Genomic DNA, 16,064 nt, shown 5'->3' with positions numbered 1-16,064 from the left:
ATGAGCAACAAACATATGAGCCCCACGGACCCAGGACTCCTTGGGAAAATGGGCCTGGAACGTATCTTTGTATTGAAGTCGAGTCAAAATTTCACAGAAATGAACTCAAATGGGTGCCCACTGGCTAAAGGTGAGGTGACTTGAGCATCAAAAAGTGCAGTAAGCTGAAACACTCATTTTCTGAGAACCAATAAAGGGAATTAAAACAAATAATCTTGCCTTTCCTATATGAGCTATATACCTCATGGCGAGGAAATAGTTGATGAAAGGGTTTTTATCCCTTCCTCTGGGTCATCACTCTATCGGTCTATCTATCTATCTATCTATCTACCTATCTATCTATCTACTTCTCTATCTATCTATCTTGGTGAATACTGAATTTTAAAAAGTATTTTATATTGAGATACATACAATATGATGCACAAATCTTAGTGTAAAGCTTGGTGAATTTTGACAGAAAGGGTTATTTTTTTGTAGAAGAATTCCACCTAGCAAATAAAGGAGGAAAAACAGAATTAGAAAAAAAATCCTTGTTTTGCGACCCCTAATGACAGTCTGGATCTCAGCAATGGCCGTCTGTGGTTGCTGAAATATTGAATGAAACCTTCAGATACACAGAAGGGAAATTCATCGTGGATGGATAAGGCTGACAGCTCCGGAACCCACTCGTTAGTCTTAACCTTACAGATAAATACCAGGTATTATCTGCCTCCTGATGAGATACGATGTGAGGTGCCCAGCACCATCTATAAGTATTCCTGTCACAAAAATCAGGCCTCTAGGTCTAACTCATTTTATAGGAAAGGTGGGCTCAGAGAACCATGTTACATGACACCTCTGGATTTGGGCCAGTGAAATCCAGAAGGTGGTAAAGTCTATCGATGAAAAGAGACATAAGAGATTTTTCAAATAAACACAACCTGTGGACTTTGCTGGAATCATAATACAAACAAATAAACTGTAAAAATGACCGACAATTTTTCAGACAGTAGGAAATGTATGAATTCTGACTGCATATTTAAGACTATTAGAATTTATAGATAAATCCGAGACGATGCTAAGAGTTTGCTTCAGAAGAATCTAGTGGAGAGAGGGGTGAAGGTGGTACAGATAAAACAGGCCTGGCTATGTGCAGGTGGGTGGTGAAAGCTGGGCGGGTGTGCACAGAGATGACCGTACTATAATCTCTGCTCATATACATGTTTGGAGATGACCATAATAAAATGTTAGCAAAAAACAATAAAGGTATGGGCATACAGCTCGATTCTTCCATCACGATGGTGTGCATGTGGTTATGTGCAAAGCGTGTGCATGGGTGTCCTCATGCTATTTGGTCCTAATTCAAGGTGCAACTCTGACTGCATTCTATTGAAAAGGCCTTTTTGACAGCAATGAAGAAGCCCCACCCTAACCAGCCCAGCTGGACTTCCAAGGGATGTCAGGGCAGCACAGACACAGGGCTCCTACTTAGGGCACTGCTGGGGCCAGACCCACACGGTTATTCCCACGGTCAAAGACAGAATAAAATTGTCTGATGAAGACATCGCCCAGGATCCAGGAGGGACCACCTAGAATCTCGTTGTCATCACCTTGAAATCCACTCGTGCAGAACTGCATTCCACCCACGTCATAATCCTCGATCTGGAAAGAAGAATGTCTGGGATTAGGGGAAGAGGGCAGTGGTGGTGGCTATACTGAATGGCCTTGGACAGTTGCTTCACAATTTTGGCTGATTGGTTCTTCCTCCTGCTTCATACATTCTACACATTTATTCCACAAAGTGTTTGCACAATTTCATATATATGGACCTGGGCTTCTTAGTTCTACAATTTGGAGAACTGTTCATTTGTTATACAACCCCACCCACCACCACCATTTTACAAGTGGGAAAATGAGACCTTACTGCATGGCTGGAAGAGCAAAAGATTTGGCGTCAGAAGATCTTGGCTTCAGTTTTGGTTTCTTTAAATTGTAGCGCAGCTCAACTTAATTCTTTTAAGGGAGAGAAATTGCTCTATGAGTGGCTAACCACTGCTGTTTTCTTACTGATGGTCTGAGAAAGGTCATCTGAGCGGCTCCTTTTAGGTGTAAAGCAGGTAGGCACCCATTGTTGTGGGTACAATGGGAGAGAAGAGTGTAACTTCCCCTAACCTTGTTTTTCAGTTTGCAGAGTCTTGGGGTCTACTGGGCAGGTGTGGTCTTTCCAACGGCTATTTGAAACTTGAGGTGGCTCATGAAGGTATGGGAAAATTCAGAAGGGGCTTCAGGAGAGGAAGAGGATACAGGTGCAATGTTGTTAGAGCAGCCTTGAAGTGATGAGACGGTAGAACAGGACAATGACCCCGCCTTGGGTAGAGGGAGCGGCATGGGGGTGAGCAGGGCCTCCCGTGGGGTGCAGGTAGGGGAGGGTGGGGGTGCTGGAGTGGCGACGGTTGGACAGACCCATGAACTTGGTGCAGTTGGGATACCTAGCTCCTCCTCAGTCTGGCGTTCCCAGTGACAGCTCCAGAAGTCCTTTATGGCATGAAGCTGGGTTTTAAAGCAGAACATTCGTTTTCACTTGCGTTGCCCATTTACAGTTGGTGGCTTTGGGAAGGAATTAGTGGAGATCACGGGGTGGGGGTAGGTGAATGCCTGGAGCTCTCAGTCTGTACCTGAGAGCTTCCATCTGGCACAGCCCCCGATGCTGCGGGAGTCCCCTTTCTACTTCACCTTCTGAACTTACAAATCTACTACAACAAGAGGTTTTCTTGTTTGAAAAGAATGTTAATGCAGATGTTGGAAGAGATATAACCTTCTACTGTGTCCCTGCCTCCCAGCCAAGCAGCTCCTATTCTGAGCCACTCAACTCTCTGCGTTTCAGTGTCCCCCCCTGTAACACGGGGTAATAATGTCCCCAGTCTGTCTTGGTGGTTGAGGGGATTCAACTTTGTGAGTTGAAAGTCCTACACAACAATGTCAGAAAACCTCATTAAATGGCTCGTCCAAGGCTCGCTGCTGCTTCATGGTGGAACAGGAAATGAATGCCAATGTGGAGTCTTTGCACCGCAGGCAGTGGCGTCCCTCCCGGAGGGACCGCAGCTCAGTGCAGGATCAGCTGGCAGCAGGGCTTGGGCTACATGCTGAGTACAGGCGACTGTTGGAAAAGGGGAAGTGGCGGGCGCGTGGGGAAGGCTCTGTGACAAGCGGAATAAGGAAACAGTTCTTACCGGCAGGGTGTAGGCAGTTGGTTGGAGGGTGTAGGGGAGTCCATTGATGGTGAAGGTGATGTTCGGCATGATTTGGAGGTTGACACACTCCACAACATACTGAAACAACACAGAGGGTCCATTTAGGGCTTTCGTCTCCCAAGAAGGGGCCCAGTTCCCCTGCCCCCAGCCGAGGCAGGCACGCACTTCTCCGTCCACAGGCTCTGCCCCAATGCCCTTCTGCAGCTGCTTGATCTTATACCAGGGGCCTACGATGAGGGAGGTCCCCGTGTCCACAATGGCCTGGCAGCCCTTGGAGCAGAACATCAGGGCGTCTCCCACCTGGATTCTAAGAGCAAAGGAAGCATCATCAGCCCCCTCCCGGTGCCGCCTTCCGGCAGCCCAAAGCTACCCTGGCTCCCAGCCACATAGCTGAACTGAACTGAACTGTAGGCTGAGCTGAAACTTTAATTCCATTTCTTTGAATTCCTACATTGTCTAGTACAGGGTGGGGCATGTGGCTGACATCTAGTTACACTGGCCCAGTTGCTCCATGTCCAGCTGCTTGTGTGTGTGTGTGAGTGTGTGTCAAGACTCAATCCGTGACACCCTCGAGGAGTCCTGCAGATGCAAGCTGTCAGGCCCTGTCTGCCGGGTCCCTTTGATGGCACATCACATGGAGCCCTGACTCCCTCCCACGTCACATGGTAGTAGTTTGTGTGTATGTCTCATCTTCTGCACATGCTTCATGAAGGCAAAAATCTGAGTCTAGTTTCCTTTTGGGCCCCCATGTCCCCTGGCTTTTGCCTTCTATGTTATTGTTGAATGAGCAGTGGGTTCACTGGCTCAGTCGGCTGAGTGCTTGTATTTACTGGCTGTTGAACTGAAGCACACCATGCATCGGAGGATGAACCTGAGAGTCGGTACCCCAAGCCCCTGCTCTGATTCCCTCTGCATCTCTGCTCAGCACCTTCATGCCCGCAGCCCCATGCAGCCGGTCCTGGCGTCCTCTCTCAGTGCCTAGCAGTTTCATGCAGGTTGGTTCAGCTCATCCTATTTCAGTTCCATGTGTTATGAGTTCTTCCCTCCTACCACACTGCCATGTGGAGGATACTCACTTGTCCAGGGCAATCTGCCAGTAGCCTTGCTTGGTGACCGGGACCCAATTCAGGCTCCCAGAGAAATGGGAGGAGTCATAGCCTCCGAATACCAGCTCACTTCCTCTGCCAGTTTCTATGTTGCTACATAGAAAGAAAGGCAGACGTCAAAGACAGGCTGCTGGAAAACCCCAGGAATGAGCTTTAGCTATGACTCTGCCTCTTGGTCTGGTCACTCACACCAAGTACGTAAATAGGTAGAATTATCAGCCTGGCTTTGAGACTAGGGCTTCCAATGGCTGCAAGTTGATCAGCCTGAGCCTTTATGGGCAAAAGGGTAGAAACAGTTCTGTTCAGTGATTTTGGCATGTCCTCCTGCTTCTTGCATAAAAGGGGTAGGGAGGTGGGACATGGGGACAGCATGTCTGGTGCTGCAGAACTGAGCCCAGGCCGTCCTGCTGCAAGCATGCCATGTGACTCGTGGAACACCCACCAGGCACCTTTCCCCCAGGTATCTTTTCCACAATTGTGGTAGTGCCTGGAGCCTCCACATTATTCACTCCTTGGCATTAAGGCAAAGAAGCTAATCCGAACACAACATGGCTTACTAGAGCTTGAATATTTATTAATTTTCACTAGTGTTGATTTCTTGGATTATGTTCTGGCACCTAATGGGATCCTGGAGAAATAGGACATAAAATGGATTCATTTTAGGAAGAAAGGGATCAGAAAAACACAAAACTTGTGGCACCGCAAAGTGGGGTACTATGGGAATGGGAACGATATTTGTGGGAATCTTAGGAAACTGGTCTTGAGAAGCAAGGAGAAAGGAACCAATGTTTTGCTGGTGGCCTTTCTGCAGGGCATGGCGCCAGGACTTCTCCCTTCCTAATAGTGTTTAATTCTCACATCAACCTAGTGTTCATTTGAGGAAACTGAGGCTCAGGGAGATGAAGAAACATAGTGGTAGGATGTAAATCGAGGTCAGTCTCACTGCAAAGCCTTTGCTATTGCACCATAACTCATGTCTTCCCAGCAGGGAGGGAGCCAGGAACTCTGAAAGAGGGAAGCAGAGGTGTCCAGACAAGCTGCCCTCCTAGCTCCCAGTTCTGCCAGGGCTGGGGAGGCAGCATGGTTAGAGGAAATGTAAGCCTCTCCACAGGGAAGAGGAGAACATGCGAAATGGCCTTGTGCTAAAGCAGTGAGCTCAGGCCAGGTGTCACTGGGGTAAGAAATCTCCTGTGTAGGAAGAAGGTGAGGTGACCCTTTCAGGACCCCAGACAAGAACACCCAGAGGCAGTAGAGCCTCATGACCTGTGCTGACTACAACATGCAATTAAAAAAAATTGTATACGTTGATAAAATACACGTAAAATTCACCATCTTAACACTTTTTCAGTGCACAGCTCAGTAGTATATTCATTCTGTTGTGCAACCAGTGTCCACAACCTTTACATCCTGTAAAACCACAATGCTATACTCATTCAATAACTTGCCATCCTTCCCTGCACCCCCATCCCTAGCCCCCAGGCACCATTCTACTTTATTGTTTCTGTGAATTTGGCCAGTCTGGGAACCTCAGGTACATGAAATCATATAGTATTTGTCCTTCTGTGTTTGGCTTGTTTCACTTAGCATGATGTCCTCGAAGTCCATCCACCTGTAGCCTTGTTAGAATTTCCCACCTTTTTCAGTCTGAATAATATTTTATTGCATGTATATACTACATTTTGTTATTCCATCCATTAACATGCAATTACTTTGTTATCCACTTTGTTTTTTCCCTGCCTCTCTGCTCTGAAATTGAGCTTCCTAAGTGTAGGGAATGTATTTCCCTGTGTTTCCAGTGTATAGCCATATATCAAGCATATGAGGGCTGGATAAATATGTATTCACTGTATAAATGAATATGCAACCCAGAGATTCCTTAAATTAGTCCAGCATGGTGCAGTTTCCAAAGTGCTTTTCATAATGACTTATGAGGCAAGCCACATTTCCTCAACATTCAGAGAGGGTAAGTGTTTTGCCCAAGATCACACAGCTGGTGTTGGATCTAGTAGACTAGAGCGCTAAGCTCTTCCAGCTTTCCCCCTGTAGTTGTAATAGACCTTAACCTGGTGAGCTTGATGGGCCTTACCTGCTCAAGTACACAGAAAACATGGGTACACCCACCAGGTTCTGGGCCATCATGTTGTCAAATACTGGGGTCACCCCTCCAACAGCCAAGGTGGGGTATCCCAGGCCCAGAATTCCATCAAAGGCCGCATCCGCAAAGGTCTTGCCAGGCTCCATAACACTCTCTCCAAACTGCTGGCCTAACACAGTCAGTCCTTCCACCTGAAGGGAGAAAAGCCAACGGAGAGCTGCACAGGAGATCTTTGGCAAAGGCTCTCAGATTCCTGAATTCTCCCTCTTTTCTGAAGGTAATTTCTCCCCACTTGTTTTAGTCTTCACATTTATACCTACAATTTAAGGGAAGTTCAATAATGTATGAGGTAGGAGTCAATATTCCTTTAAAAAAAATGATATGGATATCCAAATGACCTAGTACCATTTAATAAATACATAATCAGGTCCTCCACTGAGCTCTACGAGCATGTTCGACCTAAGTCAGGTGACTGTGTGAACAGTTTCTGAATTTTCTGCTTTGTTCCATTTGTCTACTTGCTTATTCTGGCCAATATCACATTATCTAAATTATTATAGCTTTTTACAATAAGTCTTAACATTTGGCAATGTTTTTCTTCATCTGGATTGTCTTTGTGTATTACATATCCACATACATTTTAGAATTAACCAGTCAATTTCTAATAAAAATTGCCCTTGTTTTGGTTGAGGGCACATTGAATCGATAGATCAGTTTGGAACACTTTGACTTACTTATATTTCTGAGTCATGAGAATGGTTTACCTTTCAATTCATGCTTAATTTCACTCACTAATGTTTTGAAGTTTTCTGAGTAGAGGTCTTGCACATTTTTTGTTAAATTTACTTCTACATATTTGATGTTTTTGATGTTATTATAAATAATGTCACTCAAGTCTATTTTCCATTGGCTTTTCCTGATGTATAGAAATTCAAAGGATTTTGTATGTTTCTCTAGTACCCAGCACTGTTAAACTCACTTATTAAATCCCAGTAGTCTGTTTGTAGATATTTTTGGGTTTTCTGCATACAGAATCTTGTCATATGTGAATAATGACAACATTACTTCTTCCTTTACAATCCTAATTCATTTCATTTTTCTTGTCTTATTGCACTGACAGTGAGCATCCTTGATTCATTCTTGATCTCAAGAATCTCTTAACAATTCATGATTAAATATTGGTTTTGCAGTGGGTTTTTTGTACATGTACCTTAACAGACTACGAAAGTTACTTTATATTCCTAGTTTATAATTTTTTTTTAAGTCATGAGTAGATGTTAAATTTTATCAATAAAGATGATTTTATGATTTTTTCCTTTTATTGTCTTCAGTGATAAATTCCTGGAAAAAAAACCCTTCATTGGGATGTCTTACCTTTTTAAAAATCACAGGATTTCATTTGCTAATATTTTGTGAGACATTTTTCATTTGCTAATATTTTGTGAGAACTTTTGCACCTACATTCATGAGAAAAATTGGCCTGTGGTTTTCATTTCTTAAACATCTTTTTCAAGTTTGTTATAAATTTATGCTGGCCTCCTAAAATGAGTTATAAAGGGTCCCTTTTAATTTTTTTTAAATCAATTATCTGCAAGAGTTTAAATAAGATTGCTAGAATTTCTTCTTCAAATGTTGGAAGAATTTACCAGTGAGGCTACCTGGGCCTGGTGTTTTCTTTGTGGAAAGGTTTTTAATAATGGAGTCAATATTTAAATAGATATTGGAATATCCATATTTTCTAATTTTCTTCTTGTGTCAAGTTTTTAACTATATGTCTCAAGGCATCTGCCAACTTAAAAAATTGTCAAATTTATCAATAGAAAGATACTCCTGATATTCTCTTATTATCATTTTAATGCCTATAAGGTCTTTAGCAAAGTATTATTTTTCACTTCTAATATTGTTAAGTTGAATTTTTTTCTTTTTGTGGATTAATTTTGTTAGAAGTTCACTAGTCTTATTAATTTTTGTGAAGAGTTCATTCTCGGTTTTGTTGACTTCCTCTATTGTGTGACTTTTCTACTTTATTGATGTCCCATTATTCTATCTATTATTTCCTTCCTTCTACTTTCTTTGGGTTTGATTTGATGTTGTTTGTGGCTTGCTTGTTTCTTCTTGTTTATTTATTTCTTGAAATAGAGGCTTAGACCACTGATTTTCAGCTTTTCTAATAGAGGCACTTCAGGCTGTAACTGTCTCTTTAAAGACTGCATTAGCTACATTCACAAATTTTGGCATGCCCTATCTTCCTTATCTACATCAGGGTTTGATAAGAGAAGCAGAGCCGTTAGGAGCTATCTTTTGAAAGGACTATATTCTAGAGATTTGACTATATGCCATCATAGATGCTGGTTAAACCATGGACGTTAGGATGTTGATCCTGGCCTGGTGCAGCAGCCTGAGGTCTACGGTTTTGGCTGATAGCAAGGGAAGACAGATGTCAAGAAGGAGAAGGGTGAATTAGAACTTTGGGGTTGAGGGTGGACTGGAACCCTTACTGCTTTATCACTGCCTCCAAGCCTCATGATGGGGGTGCCCCGCAGCACAAGCTGACACTTGCTAAACATGCAGCTGGCCCGGAGCCAGGGCACCTGAAGGGGGAACCAACTGAAGCCACAGTTACTGTGGGCTTGGCTGTTGCCACATAACACTGAGGTGAGCCAGGAGATACAGGCGAGCTAAAGGCAAAAAGGCCCCTCCCTATGCCTATTTCAGTCCCTTCTCTGCTTCCCTGATGAAATTATGATGACCAGTTTGGGATGTTGCCTTCTAAGTAGTTATTTGTAATTTTGCATCCATATACTCTAATAGACAATATGGTGTACTGTTTCATCTGTATGTAGTATTTCACATAGCGTATTTTTTGCTCCTGGCATTTTTTTTCACTCAATATGTCTTACTCCCACCCACTTTAAAGGGATGTTGAAGACTGGGCCCTGCTGGCTTCAGGACCCCCGCAGAACGGGAGGGATGCTCATCGGGCATGGGTCAGCCTCTATTTCCCCCCAAAGCCTGGGCATGTACCGCAGCCCATAAGCCTGAATAAAATGGCCAGGCGGGACCAGGGCCCTCCTGGCTCTGTCCCCTCACAGATTTGGGACCTGCAGAACCTTTGGTCAGATGGAGGGTGAGCAACAGCTCATGACAGCAACACTGAGCTCAGTACCGACCTTGGGCTTTTGAGTTAACCCCTGGGATTAGGGCTTATCTCCATGACTACACTCTCACCTCTTGCCCTCTGCCTTATTTCAATAACTGAGTTCCCATCTTGACCTCCGGCTTAGACTTCTTTATCTTTCAAGACCAGGAGGCCCGGTGTTGTGTCCTCGGTGTGCTCGTGCGGCTGGAGACCCAGCTGTGAACCCTGCCACCAGGATTTCTGCCCTAGCCACTGTTATCCTGCAGATATGGCCCTTGCAGCCCCACGCAGACTGGCCCAGCGCCTCCACCCCAGGCAGGGAGTGCTACCCCTGCCTGGCCCCCTCCCCCTTTTCCCTAGGAGCCAGTTCCTTGTTCCACCTCTTCCTGGCACAGATCTGAAACGGTTCGTCCAAGAGCTCCGAATAATATTCTGTCTTCCAAGTTTCTGGCCCAGAGAGAAAAGCTGGAGGACTTGTACTCACAGAGACTTGGTCGGCTCCGATGATCCCAGACATGTTCCCAGTCCCGTATTCAATGAAGAAATGACTCCCCTGCGTTCTGTATGTGCTGGACCGGGAAGGGTAGTACTGGGTGTGTTTCTCTGGAAAGCAAGGATGTTGTTCCTGCCTGGGACATCAGCTGGCTGCCCTCATCCCTGCTCTGGTCTCCCAGGGGTGGAGGGTCCCTTCCTTCACCTCCAGCATTACATGGGGACCTCTGGAAGGGTTGGCCGTGCTCATCCCTGGTGAGCTACTACATGCCCCTCTAGCCACATGTGTGCCCAAACTGGGGACCGAATAGCTGTCCCTGGGCAAACATGATCGCCTGCAGTGACCTCATGAGACACACCAAGACTGTGCCATGTGTGAGTGGCCGGCAGCAGTGTGAGTCAGGGCCTGGAATTCAAAAGACACGTAGGGATAAACAATTGCCGTTCCAGGAAATTACTCCCAACTCCCCCACCCAACCTGTGCACATATAATTTTGGGGTTTCCTAAGACTTTCTCTCTCTAGATCTTGTCCAGCATAGACGAAGCCATCTCTCCTTAGCTCTCCCCTTTCCAGTCCTCACAAAGACCTCCGACTTATCTCTGGCCACATGGACCCACCCACACAGTGTGCCCCACCAGCCCTGCCTCTGGTGTCCTGGGACTAGGCCACCTTGAAGCTTCCTTGAAGCAGGTGAACAGTCTGCGTGAGAACCCCACCCGTGTGCCTGCCCAGAAACAGCCATCTGAATGGAATTTTCCCTCACATTTTCCTGGGTGTCCCAAAGGGAGTTAGTCATTCCGTATTCAAAGGTTTGTCATTTTGGTGGCTGAGCTCCCCCTGTTAATCTTCGTCAGTAGGGAAGTTGCTAGCTTGGGTAACAGTCCAGTTTCAGCCCTCTTCCTGGTCCAGCCCCAGAGCCACCTAGGCAGGCCCAGGGCAGACTCAGAGGTGGAGAGGGGATGCTGGTGTAGCAGGGGTGGTCGATTTCTGGAACCTGGACCCTTCCCCACCCCAAGCTCCAGAGCACCAGGCCGTCTAGGGGTCCTGGCCCCACTTACTGCAGGCCGGGCTGGTGCAGTACACAGAGGGCACCCAGAGGTTGGCGGAGCCCGTGTCGAAGATGACGGTAAAGTTCTGCGGTGGGGAGCCAATGGAGATGGTGCCGAAGTATTCCATCTGCAGGGAGGGGAGGGGAGGGGGCAGGGAGTGTGTGGTGGGGAGGAGTGAGGGTGCCTAGGGGCCTAGGGAGAGCAACCTGGGGCCAGAGCCTGGGAAGGGGCAGCAGAGGCAGAGGGAGGGTCCGAAGGGGGGAATCAAACCAAGCCCCGCCGCTTCTGTAGCTTTCGTGGACATTATTCCTCATAACAACGTAGTGAGCAAGGCAGCGGAGCAGTAACGCCTCTGTTCTGCAACCAGGGAACTGAGGCTGGGGGACGTTAAGTCCCTCGCCGGGGACACGCAGCTGAGAGCAGAAGCAGGCCGTTGGGTTCGGCCGCTTGTCTTGCTCACCCCTTCCTCCCGCAGAGGGCCCTACACACTCGGACGCCCGGGGGCTTGCTCCGCCAAGTCCCGGGGACCAGGGGGGGTCAGTCCACATGAGTCACATCACAGTAGAAATCCTCACTGGCCTTCAGTGCTGCTGGCCTGACACTGGCCATGCCCAGAGGCCAAGCCTCCCTCCCCTGTCCCCTCCCCGGCCCCTGCCCACGGACGTCTCACATCCAAATAGTTGATGAGGGGCTCGTTGACGCTCCGGTCCACTGGGCAGGACTCGGGGAACTGCATTGTGTCCAAATTCCAGAATTTCCAGAGCTCAGAGAGCTGGCCACGTGCCCGTAGCTTCTTCCGGAGGGACTGATACCTCCTGAGGGGCACCCTGAGGACGAGGGCACGTGAGGAGGAGAGGGGCCGTTCCTCTCTGACCCTTCCACCTCCCACCCTGTTTGCCAGAGGTTGATAGGGAATCACACAGGAGGGGATCTGGCAGGAAGCGTGCCAGGCTTGGCCAGAACCAGCGCCCTCCCAGCCCCGTGTCCAGGCTGGTCTCTGCCCCTTGTGGACTCAAAATCTTAGACTTGAAATATCCTCCCTCCCAGAGACAGGCTCTTAGGGATCTTCTAGGAAAATGAGGGAAGTGGGATGGTCTGCAGTTTTCCATGAACCTCATCAGGGGCCGATTAGAGAGAGAAAACTCTTGGGCGTAGCCTGGTCGGCCCCTCAGGCAAGAATGTGAGTCCTTTGTGCTAAAACCACAGCCACAGGTTCCTGCTGTCTAACATGAGAAAGGCCTTCCCGTCCTGTCACAGGCCAGAGATCAAGGTCAACACAAGGTGACCACATGCTGAACCTTCTCCAGCCCTCTTCATTGCCCCATCAGCCGTCCTCTCCCAGGGGGCCCTACGCTGAGAGCAGGGAGCTGCCCCTGCTGGACACAGTGCCGGGGACACAGTGCCAGGGACAAGGCCTCACCTGTGAAGCGGGCCTTGGGCCTGTCCCACGTCCAGGAGAACCAGCAACAGGAGAACGAGTGTTCTCATTGTGGGCCGCCAGCAGCCTCTTCCTCGCTCCGCTGGGACTTGCTTCTCTCTTCTGTCCCACGGGGCAGCGGGAGCCCGGTCTCCTTAAGTCAGGCTGCCCTGCCCAGCCCAGTCTGAGGACCCAAAGATAAGGCTGCTGGAGCAAACAGGCAGGCCCAGAATAAACACAGCCTGCGTACCAGGGCGTTCCTCCCCCAGCCGCACTCAGTTCTCCTGCCAGGCGGGTGAGGCTCTGGGGTGGGACTCTGGGGTCTGTGCTCCTCTAAGAGTAAGAGGAGTAGGAGGGTGGTCTGAGGCTCAGCTTCTCTCGGGGTCGTTGGTGTCCTACCCTGACCCCAAGAAACCCTGTATTGATTAATTCAGAGGGCAGTGTGCCCCCGGACACTAGGACCCCCCCATGGGCTTGTTACCATGCGTGGGCTGAATGAAGACCTCCAAGGGAAGGAGCTCAGGGTTCTAATTCAAAATATCAATCAGTTTGCTTCTCTGTATTTCCTATTCTCATTCCCCTGGGAGCCACAGGGCGTTTCACCCCTCAGTCCACCTCGAAGCAGAAACCACAGGCCCCGGAGCCCGGGACAGGGGAAGGCTTGGCTGTGGGTCTGTGGAGCCATGTTTTTCGGATCCCACTAGCAACTACACCTGCCCTGGCTTCAGGTTAGTGGGTCCTCCCAGGCTGGAACCAAATATTGTGGTGGATGATCTGAACACTTTCTCTAGGGAACAAGAGCCCTTCGGCACTTACATGACTGTGTGTGTGTGTGTGTGTGTGTGTGTGTGTATGTACATGACTCTGTGTGTGTGTGTGTATGACTGTGTGTGTGTGTGTGTATGTACATGACTCTGTGTGTGTATGTACATGACTCTGTGTGTGTGTGTATGACTGCGTGTGTGTGTGTATGACTGCATGTGTGTGTGTATGTACATGACTCTGTGTGTGTGTGTATGTACATGACTCTGTGTGTGTGTATGACTGCGTGTGTGTGTATGTACATGACTGTGTGTGTGTGTATGTACATGACTCTGTGTGTGTGTGTATGACTGCGTGTGTGTGTGTATGTACATGACTCTGTGTGTGTGTACATGACTGCGTGTGTGTGTGTGTATGTACATGACTCTGTGTGTGTGTGTGTACATGACTCTGTGTGTGTGTGTATGACTGCGTGTGTGTGTGTGTATGTACATGACTCTGTGTGTGTGTGTGTATGTATATGACTCTGTGTGTGTGTGTGTGTGTGTGTGTGTGTGTGTGTGTGTGTGTGTGTGGTGTCTGTTCTTTAGTAATAGGGACAGGAGGAGCACTTGGGTGAAAAGGTTCTATATGGGCCAAACCAGGACCTAGTATAGGCAGTGATCCAATCTCAGTACTGGGAGAGGGTCTTTGGAGACAGGGAGACCCTCAGGGATGGGGTTGGAGGCTGGGGGGACACAGAGGCTTCGTCTCTTCCCAGAGCATTTGAAAGCTGTTGATGGAGACAGTACGCAATCAACTTTCGCTCTCTGGAGCTTCAGCTTCCAGAAGATGAATTAATAATAAGGGGATGGTGTTCAGTGCTCTGTGGACATCAGCTCGATCAGGGCTCGACAGCTCCAGAGACAGAGGGTGTCACCGTAAGACACCAAGCTGCTGCTGCTTCGTGTTCCGCTGGCCCCTGATCACCAGGAAGCCCACAGTCCAGGCTGCTCTTGGCCCCGGCTCTGGGGTCATCACCAGCTCGGCATGAACGTGACCAGCTGGGGAAGCGTCCCAAGCCCATTCTGCTTGAAGTCGATGAATGGAGGAGAATCGACTATGCTCTGTGTGGTGTAGTAGAAAGAAGGGTGGCATGGGTCACCTAGACCTGGTCTTGGCTCTGCCACTAAGTGGCCCTATGACCTTGGATACATCCCTTTTCTCCGAATCTAGCTTCCTTCTCCGTTCAATGAAGAGGGTGGGGATTGGGTGATAACAACAAGGAACATTTTGGGGTTATCGGCTCTGTGTCAGGCTCTGAGCTGACAACCTTAACAAGCATTCACTCACTCAACCCGAACACCAGTCCTTCCAGGTGGTATTGTTTTTCAGTCCAATCTACAGATGAGGTGATTGAGGCACAGAGGGTGTAAGTAACTTGCATAAGGTGCCATAACCAGGACTCAAGCCCAGGTTTGCCTGACTTTAGAGCTGATTGTGTTGGATGAGCTCTGGAGTCTGACATTCAAGAATTTCTCCCTGGAAGAGAAAGATGGAGAGAAGGGATTGGAGGGACAGGGACAGGGAGAGAGAGAAATTAATTTCCTGCATGGTGGAAAATTTGTGGTCTTTTTATTGTAAAAAGAGAGAAGGGTGTGTGCAGGGTAGAGTGTGGGGTGAGAGGTTATATGATAAGAAATCTTTTTTTTTTTTTTTTTTTTATTGAAGGGTAGTTGACAACAGTATTACATTACATTAGTTTCAGGTGTACAACACAGCGACTCAACATTTATATACATGATATTTCTAGGTACCAGGTATCACCATACCAAGTTGTTACAATATTTTGACTATATTCCTTATGCTATACATTACATCCCGGTTACTTATTTATTTTACAATTGGAAGTGTTTTTATATATATATATATATATTGTGAGGGCATCTCTCATATTTATTGATCAAATAGTTGTTAACCACAACAAATCTCTGTATAGGGGGGTCAATACTCAATGCACAATCATTAATCCACCCCAAGCCCAATTTTCGTCAGTCTCCAATCTTCTGATGCATAACGAACAAATTCTTACATGGAGTACAAATTCTTACATAGTGAATAAGTTACATGGTGAGCAGTGCAAGGGCAGTCATCACAGAAGCTTTCGGTTTTGTTAATACATTATGAACTATACACAGTTCAAATATGAATATTCATTTGATTTTTAAACCTGATTTATATGTGGATACCACATTTCTCTATTATTATTATTTTTAATAAAATGCTGAAGTGGTAGGTAGATACGAGATAAAGGTAGAAAACAGAGTTTAGTGTTGTAAGAGAGCAATTGTAGATGATCAGGTGTGTGCCTGTAGACTATGTGTTAATCCGCGCTAGACGAGGGCAATAAACATCCACGTATGCAGAAGATTTCTCTCAGAACATGAGGGGGGAGGTTCTAAGCCTCACCTCTGCTGCTCCCCATTTTCTCACCAGATGGCCCCCTGCGACTGTGCCTGTCTTAGGTTGTTCCTCCCTTGAGGAATCTTACCCATCTCTGGCTAACCAGTCATCTTCCGGGGCCATACAGGGAAATGTTAAGTTGGTAAGTGAGAGAGAAGCCTTATCGTTTGAAAAGGTTAGCTTTTTACTTCTTTGCATATTTATGCCCTGTGGCTTCTATGCCCAGCATTTGTCTTGAGGTGTCTTTACCACTTGGAAGAATTATGATACTCGGTAAATTCGACATGTGGCACGAGAAGAAATCTTGTTATTGTTTCTTGTGCAAATATT

General features: G+C 47.2%; 1 protein-coding gene across 1 annotated transcript; it reads right to left on the bottom strand.

Moving 5' to 3' along the window:
* Positions 1 to 901: 901 nt before the first annotated feature.
* Positions 902 to 12,711, bottom strand: CTSE (cathepsin E). Its single transcript, XM_036909764.2, has 9 exons — positions 12,534 to 12,711; positions 11,784 to 11,940; positions 11,123 to 11,240; positions 10,055 to 10,173; positions 6,423 to 6,622; positions 4,307 to 4,429; positions 3,396 to 3,537; positions 3,210 to 3,308; positions 902 to 1,641 (listed from the first exon to the last, which is right to left on the bottom strand). Exons 1-9 carry the CDS (start codon positions 12,599 to 12,601, stop codon positions 1,468 to 1,470), a joined length of 1,200 nt encoding a protein of 399 aa, XP_036765659.2. The 5' UTR covers positions 12,602 to 12,711; the 3' UTR covers positions 902 to 1,467.
* Between the last annotated feature and the right edge of the window lie 3,353 nt (positions 12,712 to 16,064).

Source organism: Manis pentadactyla, chromosome 9, assembly GCF_030020395.1.
Source record: "Manis pentadactyla isolate mManPen7 chromosome 9, mManPen7.hap1, whole genome shotgun sequence".
In the NCBI taxonomy this organism is placed as follows: Eukaryota; Metazoa; Chordata; class Mammalia; order Pholidota; family Manidae; genus Manis; species Manis pentadactyla.
Note: the sequence above shows the minus strand (reverse complement) of the source record. Positions and strands in the feature narration are given on the sequence as shown.

Coding starts and splice junctions, on each gene's coding strand:
- CTSE (XM_036909764.2), bottom strand. CDS start 12,601: ATGAGAACACTCGTTCTCCTGTTGCTGGTTCTCCTGGACGTGGGACAG. Junction 4,430..6,422: donor TTTTCTGTGTACTTGAGCAG/GTAAGGCCCATC, acceptor CTTTCTATGTAG/CAACATAGAAACTGGCAGAG. Junction 1,642..3,209: donor CAACTGCCTACACCCTGCCG/GTAAGAACTGTT, acceptor TCTTCTTTCCAG/ATCGAGGATTATGACGTGGG.